Source organism: Zalophus californianus, chromosome 10 (assembly GCF_009762305.2).
Source record: "Zalophus californianus isolate mZalCal1 chromosome 10, mZalCal1.pri.v2, whole genome shotgun sequence".
In the NCBI taxonomy this organism is placed as follows: domain Eukaryota; kingdom Metazoa; phylum Chordata; class Mammalia; order Carnivora; family Otariidae; genus Zalophus; species Zalophus californianus.
In genome coordinates this window covers 49,306,887-49,328,019 of record NC_045604.1, presented here as the reverse complement: position 1 = coordinate 49,328,019, position 21,133 = coordinate 49,306,887, and the positions used below count along the sequence as shown (strand labels likewise).

The window sequence follows — 21,133 nt, the reverse complement described above, 5'->3', positions numbered from 1 at the left end:
ATAAATACTTATAAAAATGGAGTACACATTTACCTCACTTCTCTGAAAGATAATCTTGGTGGGAAGCATACACTTTTTGTTCCATGATTTGGGAACCTCATGACTTTGAAGATCCGTGATTTTCCCTTCTGTGTTTCAGATGTTCTGTTACTTCTGTGTCCAGTTGCCACTTCCCTGTGATTGTAGATACTTCTAAAAATAACCCAACTCTGTCCCCTTTCTACCCTGTGGTTTCCATCTGGGCTGGGAAAACGGACAACCAGTGGCCTTAAGAACTGGATGCCTAATAAGTGTGATGTGAGGCTCTGAGTGAGAAACTAGGAAGGAAAGTGCAGGGCATTAGACCAGAGTCTTTTGATAGCTAATTCAGATGCCTGGGGACATTTTCTTCCTTCTGCATTCTACCAGCTGTGGAAAGGGAAGGTGCTCCATACTGCTCCCCAGAGAGATCCACAGGCTGTCCCCAGGCTGTCCCCAGAACTCTCCCTCGCAGTGGGTGAAGCCATAATTCAATTTGTCTCTGGAGATATGTAGAAACCACCCCTTCCCCCTATAATAACCCTGTCCTGAGAGCTTCCCGACAAAACAAAGAAATTCCTTAAGTCTTAGTTTTTTATTGACTGGCATACAGAATACCCCATGAAAGTTGATGAATAAAATGAACTCATGAATGAATGAATATACCGGGGGCTGAGTGGGATTGTTTTCAAATGGTAAAAAATGTTTAGTTAGTGGTACACAGTCCCAGCTTAATTATATTTATTATCTCATTTTCTCTAATACAAGTTGATCTGAATCTTCTTTTAAAAGCCAGTCAACCCATTTTACCAAAAAAGAGATACAGATGACAAGTAAGCACATGAAAAGATACTCAAGATCGTTTTTCAATAGAGAAATGCAAATTAAACCCACAACTAGATACCACCAGGTACCTACTAGAATGGCTAACGTGAAGGAAAATGACCTGACAGTATAAAGTTCTGGCAGGCGCCCAACAATTAGACTCTCATAAATTGTCGGTGGGAATGCAAAATAATACCACCACTCTGATAAGCAGTAAGTTAACCGTATAGTAGCAAATCAGTACAAACAAAATCCCAAGGTGTACAAACAGATAATGCATACTGGAACATCAGTGTCTCACCTAGAATATACCAAAAAATAGAAAACCCAACATGCTATGTATGGGCTTTGGTAGGAATGCAATAATAGTGGTCGTGTCTTCAAAACCTGGGCGGTAGAGACAGGAAGGCAAAGCGAAAAGAGCAGTGCACACAGTCAAGCGTGTCTCTTCCTGAGGAGCATCGATAACTGGCATTTGTAGGATTCTGCATAGATTTCTTTTAAATGGACATTCTCATCTAATGATGTTAACTAGGCACCATTGGAGACTGGTGGGAATAAACCTGCTCTGTGAATAAAGCCAACTAAATGTCTGCACAAATTTATAAGAGTTAAACATATGCTTAGCACGTGACGCAGAAATCCCTGTCCTAAAATTAAAAACAAAAAAAGTCTATACAAAACTTGTATGTGAATGTTTATAGAAGGCTTATTCATAATCACCAAAAACTAAAAATAATCAAACAACCATTAATTGATAAATGAAAAAATAAGTTGTGGAACATCCGCACAAAGAAACACTCTTCAGCAGTAAAAAAAAAAAAAAAAAAAAAAGAACAAATTACTGACATATGCAAAACTATGGGTGGGGCACCTGGGTGGCTCAGTAGGTGAGGTATCTGCCTTCAGCTCAGGTCATGATCCTGGGGTCCAGGGATTGAGTCCCATGTGGGGCTCCCTGCTCAGGGCATGTCTGTTTGTCCCTCTCCCTCTGCCTCTCCATCCCTCATGCTTGCTCTCTAATAAATAAAATCTTGAAAAAAAAAAAATCTATGGGTGAGCCTCAGAAGTATTACACAAGGTTTGTAAGAAGCCAGACTGAAAAGACTACCTCCTGGGTATGACTCCATTTATATGACATTCTGGAAAAGGCAAAACTATGAGGAGAGAAAACAGACCAGTGGTTGCCAGGGGCTGTGGGGAGGAGAAGGGGATTGATGACAAAGGGGCACAAGGGCACTTTTCAGAGTGACGAACCGTTCTATATCTTGATGGCTCTGGGGTGGTTACATGACTATGTGTTTGTCAAAGCTCGGAGTGAGTTTTACTAACTGTAGATGACAGGTCAATAAACCTAACTTAAAAAAAAAAGTCAAGCCATGTATTATGAAACACAAATATAAATAAATCTTCAAAACTAAGTGTCAGCCTGGGTTCCTTAGAAAATAGAGCCTGGTCAAAACGTATGCCATAGGGGCACTTGTGTGGCTCAGTAGGTTAAGCATCTGACTCTTGATTTCAGCTCAAGTCATGATCTGAGTTATGGAATCGAGCCCCGGGTCAGGCTCCGCACTCAGCAGGGAGTCTCCTTGGGATTCTCTCTCTCCCGCGCTCTCTCTTTCTTTCTCAAATAAATAAATCTTTAGAAAAAAATCTATGCCCTAACACTTCACTGTAATCCCAGGGAGGCAAAGGTGAGGGAAAAGGTGAAGTGAATCAAGGAAGGAGGTGTGTGTTACTGATCCTGAACCAGTCATAGCTCCAGGGGGACCTCTCCAGAGAGGCCATATAGAGCCCACTGCTTGTTGACATACTCCATCAGGAGGAACAAAGGCAGCAATCTGTCTCGTCTTTCATTTGTCAAATCTTGCCCCATGCAGTAAACTCCTCCCCAACTTCCCGGTTGCATTACCCAGACCCCCGCATCCAATTTCTGGGGAAGTCGGCGCTTCAACAGGTCCTTCAGATCAGCACCGTGCACCAGGGCCGCAGCAGCTCCCACCCTAAAGAGCATGGTGGAGGCCCTGCCTGGGATCGGCTCTCCTGCCAGGGAAAGCATGTGACCGCAAGTGTTAGGAGATGGGCTGTAGGGACAGGGTCTGGCTGTATGACAGCAGCGATCAGTGGTGTGAACCATCACTAGAGAAGGGTGACAAGGGGCCAGGGCCTGAACTGGGTCTGGAATAGTAGACTCAAACTAATGTATTCTCTAAACTTAGAGAGTAACTTAATTTTTAAGAATATTCCAAAGATATACTCAGGAAACTCCAAGTAAACAATTTCCATCTATCAAATCTATTCATGTGGCGACCTCCCTGACCTTTATATGACAAACAAATTCAGATCTCTGAGGTGTAAGTCCTACGTCTGGTTGAGATGTGTGTGAGCATCTCCCTATAGAAAGCAGACTTGGCACCTCTGAATAAGGCCATCCCCTGGACAGATCACGGGGCTCGTGCATGGCCCACCTGTCAGGGCAAGGATGCTACACTTCAGAAAATAATAAATTCTAGTTAAAATTCAAAATCTAAAGACTATCTCTCTAGTCCTGCCCATGAAATGTCCACGCAAATGTGTTACAGTTCATGGAACCCAAAAGAGCTCAACTCTGTATTTTATAATGGGCTGGTATTTTGCTTTACACAATACAGTGAGTGTCTATGTGCTTTTACATGTGTTATCTTATTTAATCTTCACAACGACCTTAGTGCGTAGAGTATATTACTGCCCCCGTTACAGATGAGGATACTCAAGCATATAGATGTGAGCAATTTTCCCATAGCCAGTTAAATGGTAGGGCCAGGATCTGAACTCAGGTGGTCTGACCTGATAGCCTCCTACTCTCAGTCAGTCATTCGACAGATAGATGAGTACCTGCCAGGAGCTGGAGAGAAGGAGATGCATGGCCCCCTGCCCACATGGAGTTTACAGTCTATGGGAATGACAAGCATTGAACAATTACAAGTAGACAAAGAAGATGCACGGAGTGCTATGGGAGCTCATACCTCGTGCCTCATACCGGCTAGGGTACAAAGTATGTAGTCATTAATATCAACTATCACGGTAAAAATCTGTAAGCCCACATATTCAGGAGAAAAGCAAGCTAGGAAGCACTGGTGTCTCTGGTTATTATATGTACATACTTGTATATATTCGTACAGTGGTCATTTTCCGAGCCCAGGCAGGTTCTGATAAATAATTTTTTCTAAAACATTAACAGATTTACACGAAAAATATTACCCACGTTAAGTGAAGTTAACTATATACATTCATTTAATCATCTTCATTTAAAAAAAACAAAATATATAAATTCTGGTAGCGCCTATACAGTGACTAATGGATGAACTACAGCCCTAATACGCGGGGTGTGATTTAGTGTTTTGTTCAAGATTCCTGGTTGTTTTAACTGCAAGATAGCTCTTTCATATAGATAATTCTCCAATGGATGGACAAACTTCATACTCTGAAATAAGGTTTCTAGGAAGCAACTTCCTGGCTTGCTTGAGGAGAGAGTCCAACATAGCCGTGAGGAGCCCAATTCTGGCATCGGACCAACCTGGACTGGATTCCAGGTCTGTCACTTACTACATACTACCGAGCAGTCTTGATTTCTTCATCTGTAAAATGTGATAAAAATGGTTCATAGCTCAAGGGAGCATTATGAAGACGAAATGAGAAAATGCACGTCAAAGTGCTCAGCACAGTTCTTGACCCACAGTATGCACCTAATACATGGGAGCTGCCAATTCTATTACTAGCCCTCTAAGTAGTTGACAGATGGGAAAAAAGACAGAGAGAAGAAATCATAAATGGAGGGTGTGTTAATGAGATGAAATGGTTAGGGAGAATGGCCTCATCAGAGGGCCCCGGGATAGCAGGAAGGTCAGCAGAGTGGGAAGAACCAGGTTAACCCTGCATGCAGAGCCCTCATTGGAAAGGAGCTGGGCAAATGGAAGCCAACAGGAGGTTAATAATTAGATAGTTAATTCGTGTTTAAGAGAAGAGAACTTTAATGTGAGTGATTAAAACAATAATTCTGGGACGCCTGGGTGGCTCAGTCAGTTACGCGGCTGCCTTCAGCTCAGGTCATGATCCCAGGGTCCTGGGATCGAGCGCCGCATCGGGCTCCCTGCTCCGCAGGAAGCCTGCTTCTCCCTCTGCTTGTGCTTTCTCTCTCTCTCTGACAAATAAATAAATAAAATCTTTAAAAAAATAAATAAATAATTTTAAAAAATAAATAAAACAACAATCCCAATCTGGCTTTGTCTCCTGCCTGAGCAGCACCTGGAACATAGGTCAGTGGGGAGAAGAGGTGATTCAAACTAGAGAGCGTTTGCGGGCCCGTCCTAATTGCCCTCATCAACAGGTATACGTGAGCCTCGGGTGAAGCAAACCTCGGCTCACAAGACATATGATAAAAGCGTCAAGATGGAAGGGGACTCAGAAATTCTTCAAACTGGTGGTCTTCAAGTTTTTAAGCTGCAAAACCTTTTCACAAAAGAAAAAGGTGAATGCAAAGGTAAAGATGCGCAGCTACTCAGAGCCCTACAGCGGAGGGGGCCCCAGAACCCAGGCTGCTCAGGTCTCCTTCCACCTGCCCACATCCTGGCTGTGGCCCCTGAAGCATCACCCCCTGTCAAGGCGTGGAGACCGCAGGTCAGAAAGGAGAGGAGACTTCCACAGGGTTGCCACCGGAGAAGGCAAAGCCAGGAGTAGAATCCGACCAGTCTTCCGACGGCCAGTCCAGTTCTCTTTTTCCCACCCAACGCGACCCTCTGGACTAACATACGAAAAGGAAGAGGAAGAAAGTAAACCACTTTCTTGGGAAAAACATCCAAATGGAAGGCTGGCGGGCAACGAAGTCTGGCACTGACAGCTGGGCCTCACTAATCTGCATATGAACAAAATGGCGCGGCCAACGATGGCTGGCTGGAGTCACCAAAACAGTCTTTTGAACGTTAAAGCAAATTAAACCGAAAAAAAGGACTTCACAGCGAATGTCTAACAGATTCACATTTACAATTATACTGCATATGCATGCCCACAATTACACTTTGGAGCAAGTTTAAGCCACATTAATGGGACTGAGGGGGAATGAAAAAAGGGAATGAAGACCCAACAAAGTTCAGTACGGTGACTAATGGATGAATTACAGCCCGATGACGCAGGGAGTGATTTAGTGTTTTGTTCACAGAACCTCAGCTTAGATCATCTGGTTGTACTTTAAAGCGGCTGTTTTCTAAAATCAAAGGTCAAGTTAAATGCTTCCTTCTCAGACCAGTATGTTATGGAGTTCAGGGTTCATATAAACACGGGTAAATGATTTTCTAAAGTACCATCACTTCCCTCTGCTTAAGAAACCAGTGACGTAGGGAGAGCCCTCGAAATCCAGCTCCTTTGTGGCCCGCACAAATTCAGCCTCCCCGGTGGCTCACTGGGCCTGAGGCGACCACCATACAAGCCTGAAGGCCCGGAGAAATCCCGTCACCCTGCAGCCTGTGAGACCCCATTATTCTGCACTGTGTTTGTACCTTTTCATTCCATAAAAGGAGGATTTATGGAACCCAGAGAGAAACCACCCAGTTGTTTGACACCGATTAGGTCCTGGCATTTAGCCACATCACCTCCCTCCAGAGCCTCTCACCTCCTCCAGCTTAAAAACCGCTCCGATGTGTGGCTGGATGCGCCCTTGCTGGCAGTACTGAAGAGCCGAGGACAGGGTTCTGGAGAAGACGGGAAAGTTCTGCTCTTTGTATCGGCCCCAGTACAGCCCCATGGCAGAGACATTCTTCAAGAGCAAAAGGTTGGCCGGCACAGAAGCAATGGTTCCTCCAGCAAAACCCACCACCACGATCCTGCCCTCCCATGCCAGGCTGGGAAGAAAGGACAAGGAAAAGAATTTATTTTAAAAAGCAACATATATATATTCACACTCACTGGAATAGCTACTATAAACAACAACCACCACAACAGGAAATAACAAGTGTTAGCAAGGATATAGGGAAACCCTCATGTACTATTGGTGGGACTATAAAATGGTGCAACTGGAAAACAGTATGCAGGTTCCTCAGAAAATTAAAAATAGAACTACCGTATGATCGAGCAATGCCACTCTGGGTCTTAATCCAAAATCACTGAAAACAGGGTCTTGGAGAGATAGTTGCACTCTTGAGCCCACAGCAGCACTATCTACCACAGCCAAGAGGGAGAAGCAACCCAAATGTCCATCAGCCAATAGATGGATAAACAAAATGTGTTATATACATACAACAGGATATTGTTCAGCCTTAAACAGGAAGGAAATGCTGTCACATGCTATGACATGGATGAACCTTGAGGACATCAGGCTAAATGAAATGAGCAAGTCACAAAAAGACAAATACTGTATGATTTACTTATATGAGATATCTAAAGTATTCAAATTCATAGAAACAGAAAGTAAAATGGCGGTGAACAGGGGCTGCGGGAAGGGAGAAATAGGAATTATTATTTGATGGGTAAAGAATTTTAGATTTGCAAGATGAGAAAGTGATGGACATCTGTTTCACAACAATGTAAATATACTTTACACTACAGAACTATATACTTAAAAATGGTTAATGTAAAAAAATGGTTAATATAGCAAATTTGACGTTATGTATTTTTTTAATCACAATAAAAAGGGTAGAATGAAAAAAGCAATCTACATGAATTTACAGAGATAAAAAAATAGAAGCTATCAGGGAGGTGGGGGAGGAGAGGAACAGTTACTATTTAACAGGTGTAGAGTCTTTGCTGGGGACAGGGACACAACATTGTGAGCATACTTAATGCCACTGAATTTTACATTAACAAATGTTTATAATGTTACGTGTATTTTACCACAACTTTAAAAAAAAAAAAAGCAATATGCATTAAACCCCCAGCTGGGAATTCCTCTTGACCTGACAAACTGGCAGAGGTGAACCATTCTATAGCACTTTGGATTCTTCAGTAGGAAAACATAAAAATAAGCCATAAGCAGGGCACCTGGGTGGCTCAGTTGGCTAAGCAACTGCCTTCAACTCCTGGGATCGAGTCCCTCATCAGGCTCCCCGCTCAGCAGGGAGTTTGCTTCTCCCTCTCCCTCTGCTGCTCCCCCTGATTGTGCTCTCTCCTTCTATCAAATAAATAAATAAAAATCTTCTTAAAAAATTTGTAAACATCTTTGATACACAATATGTGTATCTTTGTTTGGTTTTTGCTTTTTGCTTTTTTTTCTTTAGAGGGAAATGAGAAGTGCTTGTGCTAACACTGTTAGCCATTACCCAGAAGGCAAGAGGGATGTGAGAACTAGCAGCTGTCTGTCCTGGCTCTCTGTGGAGTCAACACCTTCCTGTCTTTGCTTCTCTGAGCATAGCAGCACCTAGCACGGTGCACTGATGCTCAGGGGCCACAGAACCAACTGCGTCCCTTCCGTGGGTACGCTGTTCTGTCCGCTTCTGTTTCTTCAACTTTAAACTGACATAAACCACAAAACTGTGCTTGCCAGGATGACGGGAGAAATGAAACCAGTATTAACAGAACACTCCAGAGTCCCTGGTTAAAAACAGAATGAGAATTGGTGTGGATACAACAGTCCCACTAAAACTCACTGGCTGCTTCTGAAACCAGTGAGATCAAGAGTCTGTACTTTGGTGCATGGTGAGCTAGGGACCTGCCACCACCCCCGCCCCCCAGGGTCATGCTAACATCTGCATGATGATCCCAAGAATTACCCACACTACGTATATAAAGTAGTTAATGGGGCCCAGCATAGCTGAATTTAACACATGCATAATTTCTAAAGCATCCAATATTGCCAACAAGAGAGTCTGCAGTCATTTTTTGGATATTTTCCAGTTGGATATCTTGTTTTTCTATATTTAAGCATTTCCTGATTTCCCTCTGCTTCTATTCCTTTTCACCCTCCCACTCAGCTGTTCTCGTTGACACCAAAGCCTACAGGAAAAGTGAGCAGCAAAAAGGGAAGAGAAGTAAGGCCAGAAGGCAGGCAGGTCTGGAAAGGTTTCAGCAGACGCCCAGGTCCAGCCCCCTCTGGAAAGACCACCACACGCACCTGCGGAGCGCCTCCAGGAAGACATCTCCTCCCACAGTGTCAATGGCCACGCTCACCCCCCCACTGCCCACGAGCTTCCTCACTGCCTCCTTCAGGCCGCCCTGACCATAGTTCACAGTGGACTGTGCGCCCTTCTGCATCGCCAGCTTGCACTTCTCGTCACTTCCGGCTGCAGCTATCACCTGCACAGAGAACACAAAGCTTCTGATGATCCAGAATGTGTACCAAGAGGGGCTCACCCTACCCACCCAGCTTCCCACCAAAGGGTACTAACCGAGGAAACCAACGTGACCTTGCTGCCCTAGCATCAGCCTCAATCCCACACGTCAAGGCCGACACTCAGCACCATCACACTGGCCCCTCCACACCCACTGGCCATGGGATTCACATTGCCAGGAATCCTGGAACCCCAATGAGTCTAGCTAGGAGATGATTCAGGAGACACTCAGAAAGTCTTCTCCAAATATGGATGAAACCGTCATTTCCTGAGCACCTACTATGAGTCAAGTAATAAAGATACCCAAGCCTAGAGTCAAGAGAGCAAGATACAGCAGTGTGAAGGTGGGGAAGAACAGAGGGCTGCAGAAGTGCAAACGAGAGGTAGTCAATCTAGATCGAGATCTCGAAAGGCTTCTCAGAGGGTAAAACATGATTCAGTAAAAAGATCTTCAAGTTGGAAAGACCTGAGTTCAAATCCTGGCTCTGCTACTAACTAGCAGTGTTACCTAAGACAAATGTAATACTTACATAATGCTCACTATGTGCCAGGTACTCTTGTAAATGCTTTACATAGATTCATAACTCACTTAGTCTTAATAACCCAATGATTCACACACTATGAGCATTCCCATATTAGAGATGAAGAAACTGAAGCAAAAGAAGTTAAGTAACTTGCTCAAGGTCACACAGCTAATGGGAGGCAGAACTGGGATCAAGCCCAGGTTGTCCATCTCCAGAGTTCATGCTTTTAACCTCTATGCTGCCCACCAGCTTCCCTAAGCTTCAGTTACCTCATCCGTAAAACAAGATTTATTTTAAAAATCAAATCGAATACTGTACATAAGACACTTGAAAAATAAAGTGCTAGATAAATGGAATTTATTGTTACACATACACAATCATGTATTCTATTTAAACCTCATAAGAACATTATGGGGGCAGTATAATTACGCCCATTCTATAGATGGTGCCACAGACATAGAGGTTAAGTAATTAACCCAGGCCCAGCACCCACCAGCCCAAGTGGTTGGGCCCCAAGGTGACATTCAGAACTTGCATTCAAACACACAAGATCATCAGTGCCCTTAGAAGATTTCAAACTCACCCAGAACTATTTGAACCAGAAAGCTACCCTAAGTACCTTCACACAACACCAGAGGGCAGACACTGGCCTAGGGTCAGGGAGTTGCAACAATCTCGATTCTCAAAAGGGTGCCAGTGAGACCTGCCACGAACCCGTCTCCCCTGGTGCCTTACTTTATCTGTGAAATAGGGATAATAAACACATTACCCATCTCCAGGGGTTTGTTAGGATCGGGGGTAAGATAATTGGTGTGGAGGCACTTTGAAAGCAATATGAAATGCTGTGAATGGAGGTTGTTCTCAAAATAACCTGTTCCAAGTAGGTGGCATGATGACATTTTTTAAGTTATTTTTATTATTTTCTTGTTGTTCACTTTTCCTGAAAACCATTATGGCTACGAAAGAATATACAGCTTGGGTTAATTTTAATATCGGAGTTGAAGTGGATTTTTCTCTCTACTTAACCTACTATCACTAATCAAAACAAATGGTGCAATTTTATCATCCTAGAAATGGTAAACAGTCAGTGGTTCTAGACAAGGAGACTAATTTTCGTCTCCCCACTGAGAGGTGCTAAAAGCCCTTGCTTTGACATGAAATGTGTTAATATTCCATGGAGAGCCTCCTGGTAGCTAAGATTGCTTTCAGAACTCACATGTCCTTCCCAAAGAAAACTTAATGCGAGAAAGGAGAGACGCCACCTGAAGAAATTCCAGAGCAATCCAATTATCTCCAAACTTGGGTATCTCGGTGCCTTCTGGATATCCCAACTGCACACGCCACAAAAACCTCACACTTAATGCTTCCAAAACTGAGCTCACCATTCCCTCCTGTGTTCTCAACTGCAATAAACGGCAAATCCACAAGTTAACCTAGTTTGCTCCTTCCCACTCAATGTCTAATAATAACAGGTTCCCTTTTTAAGAGATTCTTACCAACATGCCATGCCCTCTAGCAGGCATACTGCACGTGTAATTTCAATATTCCCACAACGACTCCATATGAGGAAAGCTTTATTTTACCAATGAGGAAACTGAAGCAATTAAGCTAGAGGCAGCATTGGAATCTGAACCTAGGTCAGACTGATTTCAAAGCCCTTGTTCTTTCAACTGTATGAGGACCAAACTCTCTATTTTCTTCTACTTTAGTAACTCCCGATTCATTGCTTCCAGTGCCTTGGTTCAAGTATCATCACCACCGGCCTGGATTGCTCTCAGAGGCTCTCTGCTTCCTCCAGACTACCCCTGACCTTGCCCCATCTCACATCCCCACTGCTACCAGGATGAACTTGGCAAAATGCAAATATGATCATGACACTTCCCTATTGAAAGTCCTTAGTGGCTCCTGAGAGCTTCCAATAAGGGTTCAAATTCTTCAGGGTCTCATGATCATGTCTCTCTCTTCCTCCCTAGAGTCATCTCCCTCCATTCCCCTCCCCATCCCCCCTCCCCAGATCCTTTGCTCCACAGATGCTACTTGCTTGCAATTCCCTGAATGCATCCTGGGAGATCTCATGTCTCTGTCTTCTGACATGCCCTCCCACCACTAAAATGGCCTTCACCTCCCTTCTTCCTCTATTCAACTGCTACCAGTCCTTCAGAAGTCGCCTTAAATGCCTCCTGTCTCCAAGAAATCCTCTCCTTATCTGAACATCCACAGCCTCAAAGCAATGCCCCTGCAGAGAATTGGGTCTTTCTTTCCTTTGTTTATTCTTTCATTCAAGAAATAGTTATTGAGGGGCATCTGAGTGACTCAGTTGGTTAAGCGTCTGCCTTCGGCTCAGGTCATGGTCCCAGAGTCCTGGGATCGAGTCCTCCTGGGATCGAGTCCCGCATCGGGTTCCTCACTCGGTGGGGAGCCTGCTTCTCCCTCTGCCTCTGCCTGCCGCTCCCCCTGCTTGTGCTCTCTCTCTCTGTCAAATAAGTAAATAAAATCTTTAAAAAACAATAGTTACTGAGTGCCTACTATGGTCTAGGTACATGCCAACTGCTGGGATTACAGTAATGAGCCAAACAGACACTGTCCCTGCCTTCATGGGGATTCCAGTCAAGTAGGAGGGCAACAGTAATCCAGTCATGACCCAAGAAAAGGATTAACCACACACTGGGGTATGTACCATGAAAGAGAAGTATAGGATGTGAGGAGACCATCTACAAACAGCTGGGTGTGGAGGGGGCAGAGGAGAGATTAACATCTCCTGAGGGACAAAGTTTAAATTTGAAGTGCAGAGGGGCGCCTGGGTGGCTCCGTCGGTTAAGCGGTTAAACATCTGCCTTTGGTTCAGGTCATGATCCCAAGGTCTTGGGATCAAGTCCCGTGTCAGGCTCCCTGCTCAGCGGGAGCCTGCTTCTCCCTCTGTCCCTCCCCCTGCTTGTGCTGTCTTTCTCTCTCTGTCAAATGAATAAATTAAAAATATATATATATTTTAAAATAAATAAATAAATAATAAATTTTAAGTGCAGAGGGAGACATTTCAGAAGAGCATTACAGGTCGAGGGAACAGAATCTGCGGAGACCACGAAGCAAGTCAGCTCTCGCCAGGTTCCAGTAACTGGAAGGAGGAGTAATCTCTTCCCATGTCCCCTCACCGGTCTGCGGGCAAATAGATGGCAAGATCCTACCCTGGGTTACTTTATATCCCCAGGGCCCTGCCCACGATATTTATGAACGAGTGAATGAATATACTCTATGTTCGAAAACCAGAGGTATGATTTTTTGTAAACAGAGACTCTAACATGCAAATACCTGAGCCTGAAGAACATTCGTTGCCACATCTACCACCGCCAGGCCTGTGGCCCCAGCTGCTGCCGTCACTAAAACAGTTTCTCTGCCAGAGAAAGATGAACGTTACCTCAGAAACCCTCAAAAATCAACCAATCATATGATTTCATGAACATTTTAAAGCAAGAAGAGGACTTAAAGCCCAGTTCATTCAGCCCTTCATGGACACCCATTCTCCAGGCTTTGGGGCTGGCTTATATATGTCACTGCCTGATTGGTGCAAATTTGGTCCACTTGAAGACTTCCCAGGAAAAATATCCCTTAATCTCTCTAGGGAGCCTCTTCCTCATGACAAGGGCAACTCTTCCTTTGGCCTACCACTCCAATTTCTGCTTCAGAAATTCTGTCCTAAGATCACACTCATACTAAACATTGCTGAAGTTTAGAAGGTGGTGATCAAGGAATGGCCACTATTCAGTTAAAGTCACCTCTCTGGAGAAATTCTGATCTCTCTGAAAAGGGCAAGAGGCAAATATTGCAGGTAAAGTGGGAAACTTCTGCACCTTTGAATTTGAAATACCCTAGTTAGGCACACCCAACCACGCCTCACAGAAACAAATACCACAGGACTCCATTAAAACCAGACTAAAACAAGTTTACATAAACCAACTCTCTAAAATGTAAGGTTTGAGGCACCTGGGTGGCTCAGTTGGTTAAGCGTCTCCCTTTGGCTCAGGTCATGATCCTGGAGTCCCAGGATCAAGTCCCACATCAGGCTCTCTGCTCAGCGGGGAGTCTGCTTCTCCCTCTGACCCTCCCCCCCCTTGCTTTCTCTCTTTCACTCTCTCTCTCTCTCAAATGAATAGACAAAATCTTTTTTAAAAATGTAAGGTTTTCAGGGTACCTGGGTGGCTCAGTTGATTAAGCACCTGCCTTAAGGGTCCTGGGACTGAGCCCCATGTCGGGCTCCCTGCTGAGCAGGGAGCCTGCTTCTCCCTCTCCCTCTGCTTGTCTCTCCCGCTGTTTGTGTGCTCTCTCTCTCTGTGTCAAATAAATAAATAAAATCTTTTAAAAAATAATAAAAGAAATGAAGTAGAAGAAAATGTAAGGTTTGGGGCGCCTGGGTGGCTTAGTCCTTAAGCGTCTGCCTTCGGCTCAGGTCATGGTCCCAGGGTCCTGGGATCAAGCCCCGCATCAGGCTCCCTGCTCCGCGGGAAGCCTGCTTCTCCCTCTCCCACTCCCCCTGCTTGTATTCCCTCTCACTGTGTCTCTCTCTGTCAAATAAATAAATAAAATCTTTAAAAAAAAAAAAAAGAAAGAAAGAAAATGTAAGGTTTTCCAGGAGGTGATCTCTAGAGTGGCCAGGTTCAAAAGAGCTATTTCCCCAAATTCATATTGGACAAGTTCACAGTCTATCATTCCATCTCAGACACCGACCCCTATCTCAGGTCACTACCTTCCTTTGGCCTTTCCTGACACCAACTGAACAAGAGCTAAAGGTTAGGGAGGGGAGGGGAAGGGGCAAGGTCTTGCTGGGCACTTCTGATCTCAGAAGGAGATATTAGCCCTGGGTTGTCTACAGAGCGTCTTACCCAGGCCGAGTGCATGCCCTATGCTCCAAGGCCAAAATAGCAGTGCCATAAGATACAGGCAAGGTAGCAGCTTCTCGGAGGGGGACCCTTTCTGGAATCTGCCACAGTGTCTGTAAAAAGAGATAACAGTAACTTAGGGATTAAGCACATGTACCTGTTCATAAAGGCTGCTCAGTAAACATTATGATCCGATTGAGTGACTGATTTGTAAAAGGAACCAAGCCTGTCAGGAACCAAAACCCACCAGAAGTCAAAACCAAGCAAGCTGTGACAGAGTTCAAAACCTGGGTATATGGGTCTTCACAAATCCCAAGGCTGGCATCTAGCTCGGGATGGAACCACGTTTCAGAGAATGGAACTGTACTGTAATAGATGAATCGGATGGTTGTTAGGTCCTTTTTACCTCAATAAAGCTGTGGGGAAAAAAATGTGTACTCTTCACCACTAGGGGCCGCCATTCACATCCTATACATGCCTACCCCACCACCCTGGCTGGCGCCATTCCCAAGACTAGCTCTTTCACAAACGTGATGTGGGGGAGAAACCTATTATATCCACCTCAATGCCCCAAACCAGTTTTTCTACCAAAACTACCTATGGTCCAATTGGACAGCCAGCCAGTTGCCCCGGGACTCGCAAAACAAAATGTCCTTCTTCATCTCACGACTCCACACAAACAAAGCTCTGTGCAGGGTTGTCACTCCAACATAGAAAAGGCTTTAGCATTTGAAAGAAAGAAGTGCTTGGCTGAGAAACAAATACAAAGAAGGAAGAGAGAAGAGTAACAAGGAATGAGAGCTAGGTGGAGATTAAAGAAAAGAAAGGAGAAAAAAAATCTCCAAGCAGACAGACTGAGAGCTAGGGATACCTTTGGGTCAATGATGCATTCTTCAGCCATACCATTAAAGCCACTCACGCCAATAACTCGGTCTCCCTGAAGAGAAAACATTAAGGGCTTCTTCAAATGCATGGCCTTGCTGTTTACCTCTTACAAATTAATCAAAAAAAGAAAGAAAATCTTTCTTCCTGACCCATAAGACACAAGTTTGTCAAAATCATCTATTCAGAGTTAACGTTTAGTAAATAATTCAACCATCTTCTCAATACCCCCAACAGGATGCCAAGACAATATGAGCACATTTTGGACAGGACAGAGTAAGGAAAAAGTTGAAATAAATTAGAATCCCAGATTCTTTTTCACAAGAGACTGAAACTTGAGAATGTTCTATCCTCTCAGTAACTGAAGACTGAGGTGCTGGCTTCTTTAGTAATACAAGGTTTTACGAAGCCAGGAACTTCCACCGGCTTCCTTCCTCCAATTCAGAATTAGTTTCTTCCCCCTTCATCTCGGTTTCCCTCTGGTGTCTGTTGGCAAAGGCCAAGAGAAGCAAGACGCTTTGGCTGCAAATGAGGTTAGCACATTTCTCAGGGCTACACACACAATTCCCTAGATTTCAACTCATTTACCTCTTTCACTGTGCTGACATCTGTGCCTGTCTCCAGGACAGTCCCAGAAAACTCCATTCCTAAAACAAATTGTTTAAACACTAGGTTATCTATAAAGCCCAGCACCATGGAGACGAGAAAAGCCTGATCAACAGGCCATTCCATCCACTCTTTAGAGCTGAGAGGGCTTAAGTGTCCCCCCACGACCCCCCAGGGGAAGAGCATTGTACCCAAAGCACAGGAAAGTGAACTTAAGATTTCATGATCACAACCTGAAAGGTGATAGCAGTCCTATTCTTACCAATTTACAAATGAAAATTTCAAGAATGGGCAAAAACACAGAATCACAGATACACCAGTACTTTTGATCCTGCTCACGGGGGCCTTGGGGGGCTCTTTACAGCACCCCAATTACAATGTTCATCATAGTGTATTTATCTGTTTCTGTATCTCCTCTTGTAGACTGTGAGGCCCTCAAGGACATGAACTGTATTTATTCATACAGTACGTGGCTCAATTTGGATGAACTGATGTCGTCTGCTCTTTCCTCTTCCACCTCCAAAATTTCTGAATTTAATGATCCATACATTTCCCACTTAGGCTGCCAAAGGAATAACTCAATTGACTATGACATTTTCCCCCCCACCCAGCACGTCAGCAAATACAGAGGGAAATGGTTCCAAATGTTGAAACACAACAAAACACAGCAACTATTTTACAATCACTGTATCCTTCATAGTGTATGTCTGTATACAATATGCATGTACTATCCTATCTCTTTAAATTTCAACAACAAAAAGCAGTCATTTGTCCACATATTCACTATCTAAATGTAATCAGATTGGGCATAATTAAAATCAGACAGTGGACTGCTAGAAATGTATAAACTTTTTCTTCTTTCTGATCCTCTGATATTAGGTTTCTTTGGGAATATGTGTTTGTGAGGACTGACAGTTTTAGCTGCAAACATGTTTATGATCCTTCAGTGAAAAAACAATACTGGGCTCCCGGGTGGCTCAGTTGGTTGGGCGACTGCCTTCGGCTCGGGTCATGGTCCTGGAGTCCCGGGATCGAGTCCCTCATCGGGCTCCCTGCTCAGCAGGGAGTCTGCTTCTCCCTCTGACCCTCTTCCCTCTCGTGCTCTCTATCTCTCATTCTCTCTCTCTCAAATAAATAAATAAAATCTTTAAAAAAAAAAGAAAAAACAATACTGAGGCACTCACAAGGAATGAGAGAGACGAGGACCAATGAGGATTCCGATCAGAATTCTGCCGGACATGATATGTAAAAATTCATTTGTTCATTTATGTGTTGTTAACGTCTTTATTGAGCATCTACTATGAGCCAGGCACAATACTAAGATGGGGGATGAAACTAGGGGCCAGACAGTCATAGAACCTTCCCACAAGAGGCTCACTAGTGCTTCTAATCAGTGGTGAGGCTGACGTATCTGAAGCATCACTGTGGGCGGGCAAGCAACACCAGCGTCGTGCCTGAGAAGCACACAGTTCTGAAAGCTCTGTAGCTTCTCTCCTGAGCAGTCACTTGGCCCCTTCATACTCACCAGGTGTGAAGGGAAGTTGGGGCTTTTCCTGATACTGACCACGGCAGACCAAAATATCAGCAAAATTAACTCCACAGAAATGGACATCAACTCTGACCTGCAAAGGAAACATAGCAGCAGGACACTCCTGGGTGGCTCAGTTGGTTCATTGACGGCTGTTAATCAGCTCAGGTCCTGATCCCGGGGTCCTTGGATTGAGCTCCGTGTCGGGCTCCCTGCTCCACAGGAAGCCTGCTTCTCCCTCTCCCACTCCCCCTCTGCTCCTGCTCTCTCTCAATCGCGCTCACTCTCTCACTTTCTCCCAAATAAATAAGATCTTTAGGGAAGGGGTGCCTGGGTGGCTCAGTCGGTTAAGCGGCTGCCTTCGGCTCAGGTCATGGTCCCAGTGTCCTGGGATCGAGCCCCGCATCGGGCTCCCTGCTCAGTGGAAAGCCTGCTTCTCCCTCTCCCACTCCCCCTGCTTGTGTTCCTGCTCTCGCTATCTCTCTCTCTGTCAAATAAATAAATAAAATCTTAAAAAAAAAAAAAATCTTTAGGGAAAAAAAAAAGCGGGGGTGGAGCAGAAGAGCAGCAAAGCAGAGTGGTGCATGTCCATGGAGACAAAGTTCATTCAATTACACCAAAATAGTTCCTGAATATCTACTATATGTCGAATACTGAACTAAGTGCCTGTGTGCAATCGTGAGGCAAAATGGACAGGTTCTTGCCTTCATGGAGCTAAGAGTATGGCAGATATCTGATATCTGTCTACAGCCATCCCACCTGAATGCACCCCATCTAGTCTGATCTCGAAAGCTAAGCACGGCGGACCTGGTTAGTACTTGGATGGGAGAAGACAGACATCAGCCAAGTAATTGTGATGATTTATGTTTTAAATTACAACTCCTACACAGAATGTTAAGGAGAAAAATATATGGTGCTAACACAAGCAAACCTGATGGCATGTGCAAAGGCCCTGTGATGGGAACAAAAGAAAAACGAGTGAGCTCAGAGCACAAAGAGGAGAAAGAGATGGGGCTACAGAGCAGGGCCCACACCATCCAAGGGTGTGTAGTCTTTACTGAGGCTCTGAGCCTTCACAGTACAAACAGTGGGAAGCCATTAAAGGATTTTAAGCAGAAGGGTAACATGACCAGCTGTTCTGGGGATCAGCAATCATCTTGGAGGCCAGTTCTAGATCCCCAGTTTCTGTGCTTCATGCCCAGGCTAGAGCAGAGGCAGGCCTGCAGCATTGTAGCCAGCACTTTTTCCAGACCCTGTAGGCCAGTGGTTCTCCAAGTCTGGTTCCCAGACCACCAGCTTCAGTGTCACCTGGGACCTTACTTAGACTTTCAAATTCTCAGGCCTCACCCCGACGTAAGGAATCAGACACTCTGGGGACAAAGTCCAGCAATCTGTTTTACCAAGCCCCAGGTGATTCTGACACAGGCTGAGAACAGAGCCAAGAAACAGGAGAAAATGAAGGCTGAGAGACAGAATCGCTGACATTCATTTCCTTGTTTGCTTACATTTCCCATTTAGGACAGAGGAAGCCATGTTGGTGAGGAGACATTTCTATGGACAAAATGCATCCAGTCAAGAATGTTTTGAGTGTCTCCCGTGGGCCAGGCACCATTCCAGAGTATGAGGATTTGATGGTGAGTAAACTCACAGAGACCCAACTCCCATGAGCTAATTCCTTACGAGGCAGTGTCTGGGCAAAGAACGGAACCAAGGAGCCCAGCCTTCAGGCTGCGCACACTGTGTGCATGATGCACCAGCTGTTGACATGTATGGCGCTCATAGGTCCTCAAGCCACTCCACTTTGCCTCAAGGATGATTCAAGAATAAACGTCTTGGGTGCCTGGGTGGCTCAGTCCTTAAGTGTCTGTCTGCCTTTGGCTCAGGTTGTGATCCCAGGGTCCTGGGATCGAGCCCCACATCGGGCTCTCTGCTCGGCAGGAAGCCTGCTTCTCCCTCTCCCACTCCCCCTGCTTATGTTCCCTCTCTCACTGTGTCTCTCTCTCTGTCAAATAAATAAATAAAATCTTAAAAAAAAAAAAAGAATAAACATCTTTCAGCACATGAATCCCAGGAAGCAGACCAGCTGCCATCATATGCTCACTCAAACAATCCATTTCACAACAGGGTCCCTGCTAGGGAAGTGACACTTTAGGGCTGCAGCTGCCTTGCTCCCTCTCACCAGGGGTCCCTGACGCTGAGGCTCCCTGCTTTGCTTCACCTTGTCAGAGGTTCTCATTCTCCATTCGAGATGACATCGTGTCACCAGAGAGGTCACCCGGCAGAGCCAAAGTGACTTCCACATTTCACTGGAAATGCCCACAATCCTAAACCAATCCCACCCCACATCAGGGCACTCCCCAGAGGAGGGCACAAGATACACACTAAGAATTATAGGACAGACGTTACCGGACTGGTCTGGGGGAGGAGGCAGGACAGAACACTAAATGCTGACACTGAAGAGGAAGCCAAAGATGGGGTCCATTTCTGTGTATTAAACCAATAACCTGCAAGGGGCTATGCAAAGTCGTGTGCAAATCAGAATTGTCTGTTTCTAAGGCAACAGCTCTGGGGCCTTCAGCAAGAGGTCTACATTTGAGTTTGGGGGCGCAATCTTCCTTCAGCCCTTATGGCCTTTTTGTGAACCCCGAAAGGGCCCTTCCGGCCCAGGACGGAGCTGCGCTCCAGGCTCCCGGTCGCCCCCTAGGTGAGCACTTAGGAACTCCATTTAGGACCGAAGGCCGCGGGGGGGGGGGGGGGGGGGGGAAGGGGTGGCGGCAGAGGGGAGAGTGAAAGGGAGCGTCGGGGGTCCCGGGGATAGGCCAGTCACCACCCTACCTCGTGAGGCCGGACTGGGCGGGAGGCGACCTCCTCGATGGCCAGGGGCTGCTTCAGCTCTGTGCAGAGCGCGGCGCGGTAGTGGCGGCCGCAACCCGGCCCCGCCCTCCTGCAACACAGAGCAAGCGGCGGATTACAGCCCCCCCCCCCCCCGGCTACCTCTCGGGGCCCAGGGGAGAGTCGGGGCCCCACCTGCAGAGCCACGCCCGAGGGAGGCCCCGGCCCCGAGCCACCGCCGCCATGGCCCGGGGCAGAGCGGCGCGCGAGGGGTGGCCCAAGGTGGCAGGAAGCGCGGGACACAGCGCCGGCCCCGCCCCGGCCCCGGGGACCGCGGAAGAGCGTCCGGCGAGGGGCCCACGGGCCGCAACCCGACCCGGGCGGGCGGTGGCGGCCGGTACCGCGCCCGGGTCACCCCACCCGCAGGGCGCCCTGCTTCCCCGGGGGTCTGAGCCCTTTGGGCCCCCGGCCTCCCCGGTCTCCCCGGTCTCCCCGGTCTCCCCGGTCTCCCCGGTGGTGGAGCTCGCTGGAGAGGAAAGAAAACAAATAAAAGGAATAGATCGGCGGGGATTAAGCTCTGTTGACATTTTACTAGCAAATTTGGGAGACTTTTAAAGCCACACCTAATGATACGTAAATAGCGGTTCTTGGGTCCCTCTGCACTGCGAAATCCTAAATGCACAGGTAAAGGCCTTAATGTCTGCATCAAAACCTTGCTGGAGTTCAATTCTTGTTACTAATTTTCTCACATTT

The 21,133-nt window shown here is 45.9% G+C and overlaps 1 protein-coding gene across 6 annotated transcripts in view; it reads right to left on the bottom strand.

Annotated features, from left to right (window-relative positions):
- The window catches only part of LOC113931931 (quinone oxidoreductase-like protein 2), a 37,107-nt gene extending 16,222 nt beyond the window's left edge, over positions 1-20,885 (bottom strand). For 3 of the 6 annotated variants that reach the window (XM_027610170.1, XM_027610172.1, XM_027610168.1), the window contains exons 1-9: positions 20,576-20,885; positions 20,384-20,492; positions 17,546-17,642; positions 16,003-16,061; positions 15,404-15,469; positions 14,536-14,645; positions 12,968-13,049; positions 8,921-9,102; positions 6,488-6,716 (exon numbers count right to left, since the gene is read on the bottom strand). In XM_027610170.1, the coding sequence (XP_027465971.1) occupies positions 6,488-6,716; positions 8,921-9,102; positions 12,968-13,049; positions 14,536-14,645; positions 15,404-15,469; positions 16,003-16,061; positions 17,546-17,642; positions 20,384-20,492; positions 20,576-20,625 (984 nt within the window). In that variant the 5' untranslated portion in view covers positions 20,626-20,885. Of the gene's footprint in view, positions 1-4,151; positions 4,461-4,504; positions 5,024-6,487; positions 6,717-8,920; positions 9,103-12,967; positions 13,050-14,535; positions 14,646-15,403; positions 15,470-16,002; positions 16,062-17,545; positions 17,643-20,383; positions 20,493-20,575 lie in introns of those variants that run through there. The other 3 variants (XM_027610171.1, XM_027610167.2, XM_027610169.2) reach the window with 3 other exon arrangements.
- Between the last annotated feature and the right edge of the window lie 248 nt (positions 20,886-21,133).